Genomic DNA, 20,147 nt, shown 5'->3' with positions numbered 1-20,147 from the left:
GGGGGACAGTCAGCAGGAGGAGGGGGGGGGCAGTCAGTAGGAGGAGGAGGAGGGGGAACGAGTCAGCAGGAGGAGGGGGGGGGGACAGTCAGCAGGAGGAGGGGGGGGACAGTCAGCAGGAGGAGGGGGGGGGACAGTCAGTAGGAGGAGGACGGGGGCAGTTGGCACGAGGGGCGTGGAGGAGGACGGGGGCAGTTGGCACGAGGGGCGTGGAGGAGGACGGGGGCAGTCAGTAGGAGGAGGACGGGGGCAGTTGGCACGAGGGGCGTGGAGGAGGGGGGGGGGGGGCAGTCAGTAGGAGGAGGGGGGGGACAGTCAGCAGGAGGAGGGGGGGGACAGTCAGTAGGAGGAGGACGGGGGCAGTTGGCACGAGGGGCGTGGAGGAGGGGGGGGGGCAGTCAGTAGGAGGAGGACGGGGGCAGTTGGCACGAGGGGCGTGGAGGAGGGGGGGGGGCAGTCAGTAGGAGGAGGACGGGGGCAGTTGGCACGAGGGGCGTGGAGGAGGGGGGGGGGCAGTCAGTAGGAGGAGGACGGGGGCAGTTGGCACGAGGGGCGTGGAGGAGGGGGGGGGACAGTCAGTAGGAGGAGGAGGAGGGGGGAACGAGTCAGCAGGAGGAGGGGGGGGACAGTCAGCAGGAGGAGGGGGGGGGGACAGTCAGCAGGAGGAGGAGGAGGGGGAACGAGTCAGCAGGGAGGGGGGGGACAGTCAGCAGGAGGAGGGGGGGGCAGTCAGTAGGAGGAGGAGGAGGGGGGAACGAGTCAGCAGGAGGAAGGGGGGGGGGACAGTCAGTAGGAGGAGGACGGGGGCAGTTGGCACGAGGGGCGTGGAGGAGGGGGGGGGCAGTCAGTAGGAGGAGGACGGGGGCAGTTGGCACGAGGGGCGTGGAGGAGGGGGGGGGGGCAGTCAGTAGGGAGGAGGAGGAGGGGGAACGAGTCAGCAGGAGGAGGGGGGGGACAGTCAGCAGGAGGAGGGGGGGGACAGTCAGTAGGAGGAGGAGGGGGGAACGAGTCAGCAGGAGGAGGGGGGGGACAGTCAGCAGGAGGAGGGGGGGGGCAGTCAGTAGGAGGAGGGGGCAGTTGGCACGAGGGGCGTGGAGGAGGGGGGGGGGCAGTCAGTAGGAGGAGGACGGGGGCAGTTGGCACGAGGGGCGTGGAGGAGGGGGGGGGGGGCCAGTCAGTAGGAGGAGGACGGGGGGCAGTTGGCACGAGGGGCGTGGAGGAGGGGGGGGGGGCAGTCAGTAGGAGGAGGACGGGGGGCAGTTGGCACGAGGGGCGTGGAGGAGGGGGGGGGGCCAGTCAGTAGGAGGAGGACGGGGGCAGTTGGCACGAGGGGCGTGGAGGAGGGGGGGGGGGCAGTCAGTAGGAGGAGGACGGGGGCAGTTGGCACGAGGGGCGTGGAGGAGGGGGGGGCAGTCAGTAGGAGGAGGACGGGGGGCAGTTGGCACGAGGGGCGTGGAGGAGGGGGGCAGTCAGTAGGAGGAGGACGGGGGCAGTTGGCACGAGGGGCGTGGAGGAGGGGGGGGGGGGCAGTCAGTAGGAGGAGGACGGGGGCAGTTGGCACGAGGGGCGTGGAGGAGGGGGGGGGGCAGTCAGTAGGAGGAGGACGGGGGCAGTTGGCACGAGGGGCGTGGAGGAGGGGGGGGGCAGTCAGTAGGAGGAGGAGGAGGGGGGGGGCAGTCAGTAGGAGGAGGACGGGGGCAGTTGGCACGAGGGGCGTGGAGGAGGGGGGGGGCAGTCAGTAGGAGGAGGAGGAGGGGGGGGGGACAGTCAGTAGGAGGAGGAGGAGGGGGGGGGCAGTCAGTAGGAGGAGGACGGGGGCAGTTGGCACGAGGGGCGTGGAGGAGGGGGGGGGGCAGTCAGTAGGAGGAGGACGGGGGCAGTTGGCACGAGGGGCGTGGAGGAGGGGGGGGGGCAGTCAGTAGGAGGAGGAGGAGGGGGAACGAGAGTCAGTAGGAGGGGGGGGGACAGTCAGCAGGAGGAGGGGGGGGACAGTCAGCAGGAGGAGGAGGGGGGACAGTCAGCAGGAGGAGGGGGAACGAGAGTCAGTAGGAGGAGGGGGGGGACAGTCAGCAGGAGGAGGGGGGGACAGTCAGCAGGAGGAGGGGGAACGAGAGTCAGTAGAAGGGGGGACAGTCAGTAGGAGGAGGGGGAACGAGAGTCAGTAGGAGGGGGGGGACAGTCAGCAGGAGGAGGGGGGGCAGTCAGTAGGAGGAGGGGGAACGAGAGTCAGTAGGAGGGGGGGACAGTCAGCAGGAGGAGGGGGGACGAGAGTCAGTAGGAGGAGGGGGGACAGTCAGCAGGAGGAGGAGGGGGGACAGTCAGTAGGAGGAGGAGGGGGGACAGTCAGTAGGAGGAGGAGGGGGGACAGTCAGTAGGAGGAGGAGGGGGGACAGTCAGTAGGAGGAGGGACAGTCAGTAGGAGGAGGGACAGTCAGTAGGAGGAGGGGGGGGGACAGTCAGTAGGAGGAGGGGGGGACAGTCAGTAGGAGGAGGAGGGGGGACAGTCAGTAGGAGGAGGAGGGGGGACAGTCAGTAGGAGGAGGGACAGTCAGTAGGAGGAGGGGGGGGGACAGTCAGTAGGAGGAGGGGGGGACAGTCAGTAGGAGGAGGGGGGGACCGTCAGTAGGAGGAGGAGGGGGGACAGTCAGTAGGAGGAGGAGGGGGGACAGTCAGCAGGAGGAGGAGGGGGGGACGAGAGTCAGTATGAGGAGGAGGAGGGGGGACGAGAGTCAGTATGAGGAGGAGGAGGGGGGACGAGAGTCAGTATGAGGAGGAGGAGGGGGGACGAGAGTCAGTATGAGGAGGAGGAGGGGGGATGAGAGTCAGTATGGGGAGGAGGAGGGGGGACGAGAGTCAGTATGAGGAGGAGGGACGAGTCAGTATGAGGAGGGGGGACAGTCAGTATGAGGAGGAGGAGGGGGGACAGTCAGTATGAGGAGGAGGGACGAGAGTCAGTATGAGGAGGAGGGACGAGAGTCAGTATGAGGAGGAGGAGGGGGACAGGGTAGTAGGAAGAGGGGGACGAGAGTCAGTATGAGGAGGAGGGACGAGAGTCAGTATGAGGAGGAGAAGGGGGAACGACAGTCAATATGGGGAGGAGGGACGAGAGTCAGTATGAGGAGGGGGGGGGGCAGTCAGCAGGAGGGGGACAGTCAGTATGAGGAGGAGAAGGGGGGACGACAGTCAATATAAGGAGGGGGACGACAGTCAGTATGGGGAGGAGGGGGGACGAGAGTCAGTATGAGGAGGGGGGACGACAGTCAGCATGGGGAGGAGGGGGGACGACAGTCAGCATGGGGAGGAGGGGGGACGACAGTCAGCATGGGGAGGAGGGGGGACGACAGTCAGCATGGGGAGGAGGGGGGACGACAGTCAGCATGGGGAGGAGGGGGGACGACAGTCAGTATGGGGAGGAGGGGGGACGACAGTCAGTATGGGGAGGAGGGGGGACGACAGTCAGTATGGGGAGGAGGGGGGGACGACAGTCAGTATGGGGAGGAGGGGGGACGACAGTCAGTAGGAGGGGGGACGACAGTCAGTAGGAGGGGGGACGACAGTCAGTAGGAGGGGGGACGACAGTCAGTAGGAGGGGGGACGACAGTCAGTATGGGGAGGAGGGGGGACGACAGTCAGTAGGAGGGGGGACGACAGTCAGTAGGAGGGGGGACGACAGTCAGTAGGAGGGGGGACGACAGTCAGTAGGAGGGGGGACGACAGTCAGTAGGAGGGGGGACGACAGTTTGTAGGAGGGGGGACGACAGTCAGTATGAGAAGGAGGGGGGACGACAGTCAGTAGGAGGAGGGGGGACGACAGTCAGTATGAGGAGGAGGGGGTACGACAGTCAGTATGAGGAGGAGGGGGGTACGACAGTCAGTATGAGGAGGAGGGGGGACGACAGTCAGTATGGGGAGGAGGGGGGACGACAGTCAGTATGGGGAGGAGGGGGGACGACAGTCAGTATGGGGAGGAGGGGGGACGACAGTCAGTATGGGGAGGAGGGGGGACGACAGTCAGTATGGGGAGGAGGGGGGGACGACAGTCAGTATGGGGAGGAGGGGGGACGACAGTCAGTATGGGGAGGAGGGGGGACGACAGTCAGTATGGGGAGGAGGGGGGACGACAGTCAGTAGGAGGAGGGGGGACGACAGTCAGTAGGAGGGGGGACGACAGTCAGTAGGAGGGGGGACGACAGTCAGTAGGAGGGGGGACGACAGTCAGTATGAGGAGGAGGGGGGACGACAGACAGTATGAGGAGGAGGGGGGACGACAGACAGTATGAGGAGGGGGGACGACAGACAGTATGAGGAGGAGGGGGGACGACAGACAGTATGAGGAGGAGGGGGGACGACAGACAGTATGGGGAGGAGGGGGGACGACAGTCAGTATGGGGAGGAGGGGGGACGACAGTCAGTAGGAGGAGGAGGGGGGACGACAGTCAGTAGGAGGAGGGGGGACGACAGTCAGTAGGAGGAGGGGGGACGGCAGTCAGTAGGAGGGGGGACGACAGTCAGTATGAGGAGGAGGGGGGGACGACAGTCAGTATGGGGAGGAGGGGGGACGACAGTCAGTATGAGGAGGAGGGGGGACGACAGTCAGTATGGGGAGGAGGGGGGACGACAGTCAGTATGGGGAGGAGGGGGGACGACAGTCAGTATGGGGAGGAGGGGGGACGACAGTCAGTATGGGGAGGAGGGGGGACGACAGTCAGTATGGGGAGGAGGGGGGACGACAGTCAGTAGGAGGAGGGGGGACGACAGTCAGTAGGAGGGGGGACGACAGTCAGTATGAGAAGGAGGGGGGACGACAGACAGTATGAGGAGGAGGGGGGGACGACAGACAGTATGAGGAGGGGGGACGACAGACAGTATGAGGAGGAGGGGGGACGACAGTCAGTATGAGGAGGAGGGGGGACGACAGTCAGTATGAGGAGGAGGGGGGACAACAGTCAGTATGAGGAGGAGGGGGGACGACAGTCAGTATGAGGAGGAGGGGGGACGACAGTCAGTATGAGGAGGAGGGGGGACGACAGTCAGTATGAGGAGGAGGGGGGACGACAGTCAGTATGGGGAGGAGGGGGGACGACAGTCAGTATGAGGAGGAGGGGGGACGACAGTCAGTATGAGGAGGAGGGAGGACAGGAGTCAGTATGAGGAGGAGGACGAGGGAGGACAGGAGTCAGTATGAGGAGGAGGACAGGAGTCAGTATGAGGAGGAGGAGGGGGGACAACAGTCAGTATGAGGAGTAAGGACGACAGTCAGTATGAGGAGGGGGGACGACAGTCAGTATAAGGAGGAGGAGGAGGGAGGACGAGAGTCAGTATAAGGAGGAGGAGGAGGGAGGACGAGAGTCAGTATAAGGAGGAGGAGGAGGGAGGACGAGAGTCAGTATGGGAAGGAGGGGGGACGAGTCAGTATGGGGGGAGGATGGGGGGACGAGAGTCCGTATGGGGGGGAAGATGGGGGGACGAGAGTCAGTAGGAGGAGGGGGGACGACAGTCAGTAGGAGGAGGGGGGACGACAGTCAGTAGGAGGGGGGACGACAGTCAGTAGGAGGGGGGACGACAGTCAGTAGGAGGGGGGACGACAGTCAGTATGAGGAGGAGGGGGGACGACAGACAGTATGGGGAGGAGGGGGGACGACAGACAGTATGAGGAGGAGGGGGGACGACAGACAGTATGGGGAGGAGGGGGGGACGACAGTCAGTATGAGGAGGAGGGGGGACGACAGTCAGTATGAGGAGGAGGGGGGACGACAGTCAGTATGAGGAGGAGGGGGGACGACAGTCAGTATGGGGAGGAGGGGGGACGATAGTCAGTATGAGGAGGAGGGGGGACGACAGTCAGTATGAGGAGGAGGGAGGACAGGAGTCAGTATGAGGAGGAGGACGAGGGAGGACAGGAGTCAGTATGAGGAGGAGGACGAGGGAGGACAGGAGTCAGTATGAGGAGGAGGAGGGGGGACGACAGTCAGTATGAGGAGTAAGGACGACAGTCAGTATGAGGAGGGGGGACGACAGTCAGTATAAGGAGGAGGAGGAGGGAGGACGAGAGTCAGTATAAGGAGGAGGAGGAGGGAGGACGAGAGTCAGTATAAGGAGGAGGAGGAGGGAGGACGAGAGTCAGTATGGGAAGGAGGGGGGACGAGTCAGTATGGGGGGGAGGATGGGGGGACGAGAGTCCGTATGGGGGGGAGGATGGGGGGACGAGAGTCCGTATGGGGGGGAGGATGGGGGGACGAGAGTCCGTATGGGGGGGGAGGATGGGGGGACGAGAGTCCGTATGGGGGGGAGGATGGGGGGACGAGAGTCCGTATGGGGGGGAGGATGGGGGGACGAGAGTCCGTATGGGGGAGGAGGAGGGGGGACGATAGTCAGTATGGGGGAGGAGGAGGGGGGACGAGAGTCAGTATGGGGGAGGAGGAGGGGGGACGAGAGTCAGTATGGGGAGGAGGAGGGGGGACGAGAGTCAGTATGGAGGAGGAGGGGGGACGAGAGTCAGTATGGGGGAGGAGGAGGGGGGGACGAGAGTCAGTATGGGGGAGCGAGAGTCAGTTTGAGGAGGAGGGGGGACGACAGTCAGTATGAGGAGGAGGGGGACGACAGTCAGTATGAGGAGGAGGAGGGGGACGAGAGTCAGTATTAGGAGGAGGATGAACAAGAGTCAGTATGAGGAGGAGTAGGGGGGACGAGAGTCAGTATGAGGAGTAGGGGGGACGAGAGTCAGTATGGGGGGGGGGGGGTTTGAGACAGTCAGTATGGGGGGGATTCAAGACTGTCAGTATGGGGGGATTCGAGACAGTGTGTGTGTGTGTGTGTGTGTGTGGACGGGGGGGGGGGGGGGGGTTCTAGGCAGTCAGTGAGGGGGGGGGGGGGGTTCTAGGCAGTCAGCCAAAGGGTCTGAGAGGCGGGGGCCAGTCAGCCAAGGGTCTATATGTATTTTATATGGTCTAGCGGTTTCGTAGCCTGAAATCTTAACCGACATGCTCTGTTTGACCATTGAAACAGAGCAAATGAGTTTGGACTCCAGCCTAACCTTACCCTGTCAGTGGTCATACAGCAGACACTTACTTGAGGAGCGTTTTCCCTCCATCCCAGAGAGAGGTTCGAATCGACTGACTCTGCCTTTTATCTTGTGTCTTTCATCTCTCTCCTCCTGTATTCTGACAGATACAGACAAAGAATATGATGTTATGCAATCTAATTCAATAAACAAGCACAGTCGTGGCCAAAAGTTTTGAGAATGACAAATATTAATTTTCACAAAGTTTGCTGCTTCAGTCTCTTTAGATATTTTTGTCAGATGTTACTATGGAATACTGAAGTATAATTACAAGCATTTCATACGTGTCAAAGGCTTTTATTGACAATTACATGAAGTTGATGCAAAGAGTCAATATTTGCAGTGTTGACCCTTCTTTTTCAAGACCTCTGCAATCCACCCTGGCATGCTGTCAATTAACTTCTGGGCCACATCCTGACTGATGGCAGCCCATTCTTGCATAATCAATGCTTCGTGTGCCTAAATTTGTGGGGTTTTGTTTGTCCACCCGCCTCTTGAGGATTGACCACAAGTTCTCAATGGGATTAAGGTCTGGGGAGTTTCCTGGCCATGGACCCAACATATCGATGTTTTGTTCCCCAAGCCACTTAGTTATCACTTTTGCCTCATGGCAAGGTGTCATCATGCTGGAAAAGGCATTGTTCGTCACCAAACTGTTCCTGGATGGTTGGGAGAAGTTGCTCTCTGAGGATGTGTTGGTACCATTCTTTATTCATGGCTGTGTTCTTAGGCAAAGTTGCGAGTGATCCCACTCCCTTGGCTGAGAAGCAAACCCACACATGAATGGTCTCAAAATGCTTTACTGTTGGCATGATACAGGACTGATGGTAGCGATCAACTTTTCTTCTCCGGACAAGTTTTTTTCCAGATGCCCCAAACAATCGGAAAGGGGATTCCTCAGAGAAAATGACTTTACCCCAGTCCTCAGCAGTCCAATCCCTGTACCTGTTGCAGAATATCAGTCTGTCCCCTGATGTTTTTCCTGGAGAGAAGTGGCTTCTTTGCTGCCCTTCTTGACACCAGGCCATCCTCCAAAAGTCTTCGCCTCACTGTGCGTGCAGATGCACTCACACCTGCCTGCTGCCATTCCTGAGCAAGCTCTGTACTGGTGGTGCCCCGATCCCGCAGCTGAATCAACTTTAGGAGATGGTCCTGGCGCTTGCTGGACTTTCTTGGGCGCCCTGAAGCCTTCCTCACAATTGAATTACTCTCCTAGAAGTCCTTGATGATCCGATAAATGGTTGATTTAGGTGCAATCTTACTGTCAGGAATATCCTTGCCTGTGAAGCCCTTTTTGTGCAAAGCAATGATGACGGCACTTGTTTCCTTGCAGGTAACCATGTTTAACTTCTTGGATATAGGGGGCGCTCTTTTAATTTATGGATAAAAAAACGTGCCCGTTTTAAGCGCAATATTTTGTCAGGAAAAGATGCTCGACTATGCATATAATTGGCAGCTTTGGAAAGAAAACATTCTAAGGTTTCCAAAACTGCAAAGATATTATCTGTGAGTGCCACAGAACTCATGCTACAGGCGAAACCAAGATGATACTTTAACCAGGAAATGGGCAGAATTTTCGAAGCTCTGTTTTCTATTGTCTCCTTATATGACTGTGAATGCGCCGGGAATGAGCCTGCCCTTCCTATCGTTTCTCCAAGGTGTCTGCAGCATTGTGACGTATTTGTAGGCATATCATTGGAAGATTGGCCATAAGAGACTACATTTACCACGGGTCCGCCCGGTGGCCTTTGTATAAATTGGTGCGTAATCTTCAGCCGCAGGCATTTTCTCCTGGGATTCAGAGGGGAAAGCACACTTCCACGAACGATATATCATCCAAGAGATATGTGAAAAACACCTTGAGGATTGGTTCTAAACAACGTTTGCCATGTTTCAGTCGATATTATGGAGTTAATTTCAAAAAAGTTTGGAGTTTCGAAGACTGAATTTTCGGGTTTTTTTGGTAGCCAAACGTGACGCACCAAACGGAGCAATTTCTCCTAAACAAATCATCTTTCAGGAAAAACGGAGCATTTGCTATCTAACTGAGAGTCTCCTCATTGAAAACATCTGAAGTTCTTCAAAGGTAATGATTGTATTTGAATGATTTTCTGGTTTTTGTGAGAATGTTGCCTGCTAATGCTAACGCTAAATGCTACGCTAGCTAGCTACTGTTACACAAATGATTGTTTTCCTATGGTTGAGAGGCATATTTTGAAAATCTGAGATGACAGTGTTGTTAACAAAAGGCTAAGCTTGAGAGCTAGCATATTAATTTCATTTAATTTGCGATTTTCATGAATAGTTAAACGTTGCGTTATGGTAATGAGCTTGAGGCTGTATTCACGATCCCGGATGGCTCGAGGCAACAGGTTAACAGAGGAAGAACAATGATTCCAAGCACCACCGTCCTTTTGAAGCTTCCAGTCTGTTATTCGAACTCAATCAGCATGACAGAGTGATCTCCAGCCTTGTCCTCGTCAACACTCACACCTGTTTTAACGAGAGAGTCACTGACATGATGTCAGCTGGTCCTTTTGTGACAGGGCTGAAATGCAGTGGAGATGTTTTTTGGGGATTCAGTTCATTTGCATGGCAAAGGGGGACTTTGCAATTAATTGCAATTCATCTGATCACTCTTCATAACATTCTTGAGTATATGCACATTGCCATCATACAAACTGAGGCAGCAGACTGTGAAAATTTATATTTGTGTCATTCTCAAAACTTTTGGCCACGACTGTACATTGTGATGACCCTCCCACTATGTCTGCCAAATTCTTTCTCTTTGCTCATAGGATGTCGGTGGGCCGGAGCCGGGAGGGTCGTCAGCGACATGGGACACACCTGGGCTTGGGTGTTTCCCAGAATAAATACACCTCGTCCCCATTCACTGAGGAGACCTCTCTCCATGCAGACACACTGATGTTTTTGTGGCTGTTTTGACACACTGCGTTTTTGTGGCTGTTTTGTTTGCTTGCGTTGGCACCTTTTTAACACCCCTCATTATCACGTTTATACACACAAACACTCACTTACACCACTGATTACTGACACCATTGTTAATTGTATTTAGTTTACTTTAGTTAATAATTATTTTGTTATTCCTTATCTCCACGTTGTCTCCCTTTTCGTGACAACATGGAGCAAAAGACGAGGGATGTGAAATTGCTTACTGTTTCAGTTCTTCTTTAAAGAGCTCTAGGTTGCTTTTCTTCTTTCCCTTTTCAGTTGTTTTCTTCAGTGTCTGAAAAGTATTTTTTTTAAGTTTATTTTTCTTCATTTTGAGCCAGTAAAAGGACTACCTATTTTGGTTAATAAATGCTTGTTGCAATAATACATACATGTTTTTTTTGAGCCAGTAAAAGGACTACCTATTTTGGTTAATAAATGCTTGTTGCAATAATACATACATGTTTTTTATCTAATGTTAAAAACTGTGGAGGGATATCCAAAGGCAGGAAGCTGCTTTTCGCTGGTGCTGCTGCTGCTGTTGTTTCGAAGCGAGACTTGGGTTTATACAGCTTGCCCTTCTTGTCATCGGAAGCAGCCTCCTCTGTAGGAAAAAGCATACAGTATGTCAACACGAGATAGTCGTTTTTTTTTTATTACTAGAATGTACAATACCTCACAACTGTATTTATCGAATACACAGAGACAATGGAAAATGGTCATTTGATTCCCCAACGTACAGTTAAAGTCGGAAGTTTACATACATACAGGTGTGAGTCATTATAACTTGTTTTTCAACCACTACACACATTTCTTGTTAACACGTAACCATCTGTCTTCACTAGGTTATGTGGGTCGTTAGCGTCCCACCTCGTCAACAGCCAGTGAAACTGCAGGGCGCCAAATTCAAAACAACAGAAATCCGATAATTAAAATTCCTCAAACATACAACTATTTTACACCATTTTAAAAGATACACTTGTTGTAAATCCAGCCACAGTGTCCGAATTCAAAAAGGCTTTACGACGAAAGCAAACCAAACGATTATGTTGGGTCAGAGCCAAGTCACAGAAAAACACAACCATTTTTCCAGGCAAAGAGAGGAGTCACAAAAAGCAGAAAGAGAGATACAAATAATCACTAACCTTTGATCATCTTCATCAGATGACACTCATAAGACTTCATGTTACACAATACATGTATGTTTTGTTTGGTAAAGTTCATATTCATATCCAAAAATCTCAGTTTACATTGGCGCAGTAGTTCCAAAACATCCGGTGATTTTCCAGAGAGCCACATCAATTTACAGAAATACTCATAATAAACATTGATAAAAGATACAACTGTTTTGCATGGAATTTTAGGTCCACTTCTCCTTAATGCAACCGCTGTGTCAGATTTCAAAAAAGCTTTACGGAAAAAGCAAACCATGCAATAATCTGAGTACAGCGCTCAGACAACAAATCAAGCCAAACAGATATCCGCCATGTTGGAGTCAACAGAAGTCAGAAATAGCATTAGAAATATTCACTTACCTTTGATGATCTTCATCAGAATGCACTCCCAGGAATCCCAGTTGCACAATACATTTTTGTTTTGTTTGATAATGTCCATCATTTATGTCCAAATACCTCCTTTTTGTTCACGCATTTAGCCCAATAATCCAAATTCATGACACGTCACTAGAAGCAGAAAGTTCCGTTACAGTCCGTAGAAACATGTCAAACGATGTATAGAATCAATCTTTAGGATGTTTTTTAACATAAATCTTCAATAATGTTCCAACAGGAGAATTCCTTTGTCTGTAGAATTGCAATGGAGCGCAAGCTAACTCTCACGTGAACAAGCCTGGCCAGCTCGTTCCTCTCTGACAGACCTGTGACTCATTCCCCTCTCATTAGCCCACACTTCAGAGTCGAAGCCTCAAACAAGGTTCTAAAGACTGTTGCCATCTAGTGGCCTTAGGAAGTGCAATATGACCCCATAGACACGGTGCATTCGATAGGCCAAGAGTTGAAAAACTACAAACCTCAGATTTCCCACTTCTTGGTTGGATTTTTCTCAGGTTTTTGTCTGCCATATGAGTTCTGTTATACTCACAGACATACTTCAAACAGCTTTAGAAACTTCTGAGTATTTTCTATCCAAATCTACTAAATATGCGCATATTCTAGCTTTTATGGCTGAGTAGCAGGCAGTTTAATTTGGGCACGCTATTCATCCAAAATGCCCAATGCTGTCCACTACCCTAGAGAAGTTATTTCACTTAAAATTAACTGTATCACAATTCCAGTGGATCAGAAGTTTACATACACTAAGTTGACTGTGCCTTTAAACAGCTTGGAAAATTCCAGAAAATTATGTCATGGCTTGAGAAGCTTCGAATTGGTTAATTGACATAATTTGAGTCAATTGGAGTTGTACTTGTGGATGTATTTCAAGGCCTACCTTCAAACTCAGTGCCTCTTTGCTTGACATCATGGGAAAATCAAAAGAAATCAGCCAAGAACGCAGAATTTTTTTGTAAACCTTCACAAGTCTGCTTCATCATTGGGAGCAATTTCCAAACCCCTGAAGTTACCACGTTCATCTGTACAAACAATAGCACGCAAGTATAAACACCATGGGATCACGCAGCCGTTATACCACTCATGAAGGAGATGCGTTCTGTCTCCTAGAGATGAACGTACTTTGGATGCGAAAAGTGCAAATCAATCCCAGAACAGCAAAGGTCCTTGTGAAGATGCTGGAGGAAACAGGTACAAACGTATCTATATCCACAGTAAAACAAGTCATATATCAACATAACCTGAAAGGCCGCTCAGCAAGGAAGAAGTCACTGCTCCAAAAGCGCCATAAAAAAGACAGACTACGGTTTGCAACTGCACATGGGGGCAAAGATCGTACTTTTTGGAGAAATGTCCTCTGGTCTGATGAAACAAAAATAGAACTGTTTGGCCATAATGACCATCATTATGTTTGGAGGAAAAAGGGGGATGCTTGCAAGCTAAAGAACACCATCCCAACCGTGAAGCACAGGGGTGGCAGCATCATGTTGTGGGGGTGCTTTGCTGCAGGAGGGACTGGTGAACTTCACAAATGAAATGGCATCATGAGGAAGGAAAATTATGTGGATATATTGAATCAACATTTCAAGACATCAGTAAGGAAGTTAAAGCTTGCTCGCAAATGGGTCTTCCAAATGGACAATGACCCCAAGAATACTTCCAAAGTTGTGGCAAACTGGCTTAAGGACAACAAAGTCAAGGTATTTGAGTGGCCATCACAAAGCCCTGACCTCAATCGTACAGAAAATGTGTGGGCAGAACTGAAAAAGCGTGTGAGCAAGGAAAAAAACTCACCAAACTTATTGTGGGAAGCTTGTGGAAGGCTACCCAAAACGTTTGACCGTAGTTAAACAATTTAAAGGCAATGCTACCAAATACTAATTGAGGGTATGTAAACTTCTGACCCACTGGGAATGTGATTAATGAAATAAAAGCTGAAATAAATCATTCTCTCTACTATTATTCTGACATTTCACATTCTTAAAATAAAGTGGTGATTCTAACTGACTTAAAACAGTGAATTTTTACTGGGATTAAATGTCAGGAATTGTGAAAATCTGAGTTTAAATGTATTTGGCTGAGGTGTATGTAAACATCTGACATCAACTGTATCTACACATTTAATATTTAGCTAAAAAATATCCCTTATAGTTTTGTGCAGTTTGAGTTGGTTCTACTTACCTTTAGTTGCATTAGCAATGCCTCCCCGGACAAAGGCCTTGACCTTGCCCTCTCCTCCCTCGAACGCAGCCAGGAACTCTTCATAGATCTCTGCAGCTGCCCGCTCATCCTCCTGCCAAGGACCAGACCATCAACATCTCTCACAACAATACCAGAGCACTTGTCCAATAATAAATACTTATTGTATTTTCTGCTGCAAAAACGTTTTACTACTGTTTTCTCTAATATACACGACACTGATTCAACAATCTAATTTAAACACAAACAGTTAAGGTAGGAATCCACTTTGGAATGATCAAGTTTATCGAAAATGCAAGGTGCATTAGGATGTTGCCCAAAACAAACACGAGGGCATATCCAGATTTCAATTTGATCCCTTGTTTGGGCCACAACTTGTAACTTGTAACATGGAATACATTTTTGACACTCATATTTACCTTTTTTTTAATTTCCTCTTGTTCCTTCTTGCTTAGGGTCCTCTTGGGCACGACCGTTTTGCCAATGCTGAAGGACTTCAACTTGCTCTCTAGTAGCGCCTACAAATATAAATAAAGACAACTTCGATAGCTAAAGAATTGAATACACTCACATGTCTCATTACAATAACAATTAAGAGATTACTCATTTGTGCATTTTCCTTGAGGTTGCACGCTGACCTGACAGACACAGTTGTGAAACAGCCAGCTTACAGTATGTATGCTAACTGGTGAAATGACAGGTTGTTGCTAGCTAGCTGCTAGCTAATAGCCAATTGGCTATTTCCTAATACTGTGGATAGTATTGATGTGTTGTTGAATTGGAATGATCGAAATGTTGAGTTTGTCAGTAGCTTAGCTAACTAAGGTAATTATCACAGCCTGTCAGGAGGCCTACGGCGGGTCCAATGATTTCTGTCCACCAACTACAGCCTCAAAACGGCAAAGGACTAGTGGAGGCTATTGTTAGCTAGCCAGTATTTATTTATTCACCACGCTGGTGCAACAACCAAAAACAAGCACCAACTCACAGCAACTAGCTAAATGGAGCCAAATGCTATAATAGTAATCAGCTAACTCGGTAAACACATGGCGAAATCAGTCCAATGTTTGAAAACAGGAAAAATACCGGTGTATCAGGCCCTTATAGTAGCTAGCTAGCTAGCGTTAATTAGCTAAGTGGTCGTTTCGTACACAAACGCCCTTTATAATTAGGAACACGTATGGCAATAACTGCACAACGTTTATAACCACACAAACTACAATAGACCGTTCGTATAGAGTTGAATTGCCAATGCATCAAGTAAATGTCGATTAATAAATTCACCTTTGCGCTAGATTTCTGCGAACCACCTGGCGTTCGGTCCGCCATCTTGGTTGTGCTAACGCTAATCAATTACCGATTTTGGGATACGTTTTTTTTTTTTAACTAGTCCAAAATAGTCGAATAAAGAAATATCGATGACTGTTTGCATGGCTTTGTTGTGGTTTGAATGGCCTACTACCTAAATGGTGGCCTTGCAATAATACGCTTCTGGATAAAAAAAAACTACAACAACTAGAACTGTTAATTAATCATCCAACTGTAAATCACAGTCGTGATTTCTTTTTTGTAGGGTTGGTGCCTACTCCATATTTAAATGCAGTGGTGTAAAGTACTTAAGTATATTTTAGCAATTACAATTACTTTTGATACTTACGTATAATTAAAACCCAATACTTTTAGACTTTTACTCAAGTAGTATTTTACTTGGTGACCTTCACCTTTACTTTAGTAATTTTCTATTAAGTTATCTTTACTTTTACTCAAGTATGATAGCTGAGTATTTTATTCACCACGGTTTAAATTGCATTACCCAACTTGTCTGTTGACGACCTGTTGACACATGGCTTTTCAAGCCAAAATCACACATTCAGACAACCTGAAAACATGTATTTGAGAAGCGATGCTTCATTTGCTACACCAGATGGAGCCATTTATAGCCAACCCTCTGTGTGTGTGTGTGTGTGTGTGTGTGTGTGTGTGTGTGTGTGTGTGTGTGTGTGTGTGTGTGTGTGTGTGTGTGTGTGTGTGTGTGTGTGTGTGTGTGTGTGTGTGCGTGTTAAAAGATCTAAAATTTGACCAACTTTTATCTAGCTCTAATTGTGAGAATTAGAGTTAGAATTACATTCAAGATTAGGGTTCGTTTTAGGGTTAGGAGCTAGGGTTCGTTTTAGGGTTAGGAGCTAGGGTTCATTTTAGGGTTAGGTTTAGGGTTAAGGTTAGGGTTAGGGTTAATGTTAGGGTTAGGGTTCAAGTTAGGGTTAGTGTTAAAGTTAAGGTTTTAAAAACAATAACAGATCAGAGGCAGTAGGGATGACCAGGGATGTTCTCTGTTTAGTGAGTCCACCAGATCAGAGGCAGTAGGGATGACCAGGGATGTTCTCTGTTTAGTGAGTCCTCCAGATCAGAGGCAGTAGGGATGACCAGGGATGTTCTCTGTTTAGTGAGTCCACCAGATCAGAGGCAGTAGGGATGACCAGGGATGTTCTCTGTTTAGTGAGTCCTCCAGATCAGAGGCAGTAGGGATGACCAGGGATGTTCTCTGTTTAGTGAGTCCTCCAGATCAGAGGCAGTAGGGATGACCAGAGATGTTCTCTGTTTAGTGAGTCCTCCAGATCAGAGGCAGTAGGGACGACCAGGGATGTTCTCTGTTTAGTGAGTCCTCCAGATTAGAGGCAGTAGGGATGACCAGAGATGTTCTCTGTTTAGTGAGTCCTCCAGATCAGAGGCAGTAGGGACGACCAGGGATGTTCTCTGTTTAGTGAGTCCTCCAGATCAGAGGCAATAGGGATGACCAGGGATGTTCTCTGTTTAGTGCGTTCACCAGATCAGAGGCAGTAGGGATGACCAGGGATGTTCTCTGTTTAGTGAATCCTCCAGATCAGAGGCAGTAGGGATGACCAGGGATGTTCTCTGTTTAGTGAGTCCTCTAGATTAGAGGCAGTAGAGATGACCAGGGATGTTCTCTTGATAAGTGTGTAAATTTGACCATTTTCCTGTCAAAATGCTTATTTTATTTATTTTTATTTAACCTTTATTTAACCTGGCATCATAATTTGCAAATAAATTCATAACAAATCCTACAATGTGATTTTCTGGATTTTTTTCCCTCATTTTGTCAATCATAGCTGAAGGGTACCTATGATGAAACTTACAGGCCTCTCTCATCTTTTTAAGTGGGAGAACTTGAACAATTGGTGGCTGACTAAATACTTTTTTGCCCCACGGTATATAAATTGAGCACACAGCCATGCAATCTCCATAGGCAACATTGCCAGTAGAAAGGTGTTACTGAAGGGCTCAGTGACGTTCATAGGATGCCACCTTTCCAACACGTCAGTTCATCAGCTTTCTGCCCTGCTAGAGCTGCCCCGGTCAACTGCAAATTGTGAATTGAAAACATCTAGGAGAAACAACGGCTCAGCTGTGAAGTGGTAGGCCACACAAGCTCATAGAACGGGACCGCCGAGTGCTGTAAAACGTAGCATGTAAAAATGGTCTGTCCTCGGTTGCAACACCCACTACTGAGTTCCAAACTGCCTCTGGAAGCAACTGTGTTTGTTGGGAGATTCATGAAATGGATATCCATGGCCGAGCAGCCGCATACAAGCCTAAGATCACCATGTGCAATGACAAGTGCCGGATGGTGTGGCATAAACCTCGCCGCCATTGGACTCTGGAGCAGTGGAAACGCTTTCTCTGGAGTGATGAATCACGCTTCACATTCTGGCAGTCCAGCAGACAAATGTAGATTTGGTGGATGCCAGGAAAACGCTACCTGTCCCAATGCATTGTGCCAACTGTAAAATTTGGTGGAGGAATAATGGTATGGGGCTATTTTTCATGGTTTGGGCTAGGCCCCTTACTTTTAGTGAAGGGAAAGCTTAATGCTATGGCATACAATAACATTCTAGACGATTCTGTGCTTCCAACTTTGTGGCAACAGTTTGGGTAAGGCCCTTTCCTGTTTCAGCATGACAATGCCCCCGAGGTCCATACAGAAATGGTTTGTCGAGATTGGTGTGGAACAACTTGACTGGCCTGCACAGAGCCCTGATCTCAAACCCATCAAACACCTTTGGGATGAATATGAACACCGACTGCGAGCCAGGCATAATCGCCCAACATCAGTGCCCGACCACACTAGGGCTCTTGTGGCTGAATGGAAGCAAGTCCCTGCAGCAATGTTGCAACATCTAGTGGATGGCCTTTCCAGAAGAGAGGAGGCTGTTATAGTAGCCAAGGGGGGGAACGACTCCATATTAATACCCATGAATTTGGAATGAGATGTTTGATGAGCGGGTGTCCACATACTTTTGGTCATGTAGTGTAGTTGGGGTGAATGATTGAGGTAATATGTACATGTAGGTAGGGTGAAAGCAGAAAGTCCATGTACCCATTTGATTAATAACTATTCAGCAGTCTTATTTATGGCTTCAGGAGCATTTTGGTCCCAGAATTGATGCTCTGGTACCGCTTGCCATGCGGTAGCAGAGAGAACAGACTAAGACTTGGGTGGATTCTGGCAATTTTTAGGGTCTTCAATTTTTTATAGGCTTTTTTAGGGCCTTCAATTTTGAGATGCTTTTTTAGGACCTTCCTCTGGTATAGAGGATACATATGGTGTACTGTTCGTATGGTGCATAAGGGCACATTTTGGAATATGTACTGTAAATACTGTAACATACAGGGCATTCAGAAAGTATTCAGACCCCTTCACTTTTCCCACATTTTATTCCACTACAGACTTATTCTAAAATTGTTTTTTTTTTTTAATAAAAAATCTTCATCAATCTACACACACCCCATAATCACAATTCAAAAACAGGTTTTAATTTTTTTTGCACAAATGTATTAAAATTATAAACCAGAAATACCTTATTTACACAAGTATTCAGACCCTGTGCTATGAGACTCAAAATGGAGCTCAGGTACATCCTGATTCCATTGATCATCCTTGAGATGTTTCTACAACTTGATTCGTGTCCACCTGTTGAAAATTCAATTGACTGGACATGATTTGGAAAGGCACACACCTGTCTATATAAGTTCCCACAGTTGACAGTGCATGTCAGAGCAAAAACCAAGCCATGAGATCAAAGGAATTGTCCGTAGAGCTCCTAGCTCCTGGGGAAGGTTACCAAAAAATGTCTGCATTGAAGGTTCTCAAGAACACAGTGGCCTCCGGCATTTTTAAATGGAAGAAGTTTGGAACCACCAAGACTCTTCCTAGTGCTGGCCGCCCAGCCAAATTGAGCAATTGGAGGAGAAGGGCGTTTGTCAGGGAGGTGACCAAGAACCTGATGGTCACTCTGACAGAGCTCCAGAGTTCCTCTGTGGAGATGGGAGAACCTACCAGAAGGACAACCATCTCTGCAGCACTCCACCAATCAGGCCTCTATGGTAGAGTGGACAGACGGAAGCCACTCCTCAGTAAAGGCACATGACAGCCCGCTTGGAGTTTGCATACTGGTGGCAGCATCATGCTGTGGGGAGGGACTGGGAGACTAGTCAGGATCGAGGGAAAAATGAATGGAGCAAAGTAATAACCTGCTCCAGAGCACTCAGGACCTCAGATTGGGGTCAAGGTTCACCTTCCAACAGGACAACGACCCTAAGCACACAGCCAAGACAACGCAGGAGTGGCTTCAGGACAAGTCTTTGAATGTCCTTGAGTGGCCCAACCAGAGACGGGGCTTGAAACCGAATAAACATCTCTGGAGAGACCTGAAAATAGCTGTGCAACGACACTCCCCATCCAACCTGACAGAGCTTGAGATGATCTGCAGAGAAAAATGGGAGAAACTAGCCAAATACAGGAGTGCCAAGCATGTAGCATCATACCCAAGAAGACTTGAGGCTGTAATCGCTGCCAAAGGTTTTCAACAAAGTACTGAGTTAAGGGTCTGAATACTTGGGTAAATGTGATATTCCAGTTTTCCATTTGAATAAATTAGCAACATTTTCTAAAAACCTGTTTAACTTTGTCAAATTGATGAGGGAAATAAACATTTCATCCACTTTCAAATAAGGCTCTAACATAACAAAATGTGTAAAAAGTGATGTGTAAAAAGCCTACTGTAAGAGTCTTATCAAAAAACATTAAAAAAGACTTATAGACTATTTTAATTGTTTAGGCATATTTTGCATTGATGTATTCAATTATTCACGTTTGTTTAAACGCATGTCATTCTGAAGACCACATAGAAACAGTCTATTTTCAAAGTGCATACATTTTGTTCATGTGGAACTCTGTTCCCTGGACAAATCTTTCACTAAGGATATTCACATTATTCTATCGAAGGTAAAGTTATTATGCCAGGTGTGGTCTTACATTAAAGCACGAGTCCCCATTCCCCCATACTCCT

General features: G+C 49.4%; 1 protein-coding gene across 4 annotated transcripts in view; it reads right to left on the bottom strand.

Moving 5' to 3' along the window:
- LOC109899193 (U2 snRNP-associated SURP motif-containing protein) overlaps positions 1-15,184 on the bottom strand; it is a 34,185-nt gene extending 19,001 nt beyond the window's left edge. For 3 of the 4 annotated variants that reach the window (XM_031836393.1, XM_031836394.1, XM_031836395.1), the window contains exons 1-6: positions 15,064-15,184; positions 14,199-14,297; positions 13,762-13,873; positions 10,474-10,616; positions 10,237-10,307; positions 7,069-7,160 (exon numbers count right to left, since the gene is read on the bottom strand). In XM_031836393.1, coding sequence (XP_031692253.1) covers positions 7,069-7,160; positions 10,237-10,307; positions 10,474-10,616; positions 13,762-13,873; positions 14,199-14,297; positions 15,064-15,108 — 562 coding nt within the window. In that variant the 5' untranslated portion in view covers positions 15,109-15,184. The remainder of the gene's footprint in view (positions 1-7,068; positions 7,161-10,236; positions 10,308-10,473; positions 10,617-13,761; positions 13,874-14,198; positions 14,298-15,063) is intronic. The other variant, XM_031836396.1, reaches the window with a different exon arrangement.
- Between the last annotated feature and the right edge of the window lie 4,963 nt (positions 15,185-20,147).

The sequence above is a fragment of the Oncorhynchus kisutch genome, linkage group LG11, assembly GCF_002021735.2.
Source record: "Oncorhynchus kisutch isolate 150728-3 linkage group LG11, Okis_V2, whole genome shotgun sequence".
In the NCBI taxonomy this organism is placed as follows: Eukaryota; Metazoa; Chordata; class Actinopteri; order Salmoniformes; family Salmonidae; genus Oncorhynchus; species Oncorhynchus kisutch.
This window is presented reverse-complemented; position numbering and strand designations above follow the sequence as displayed.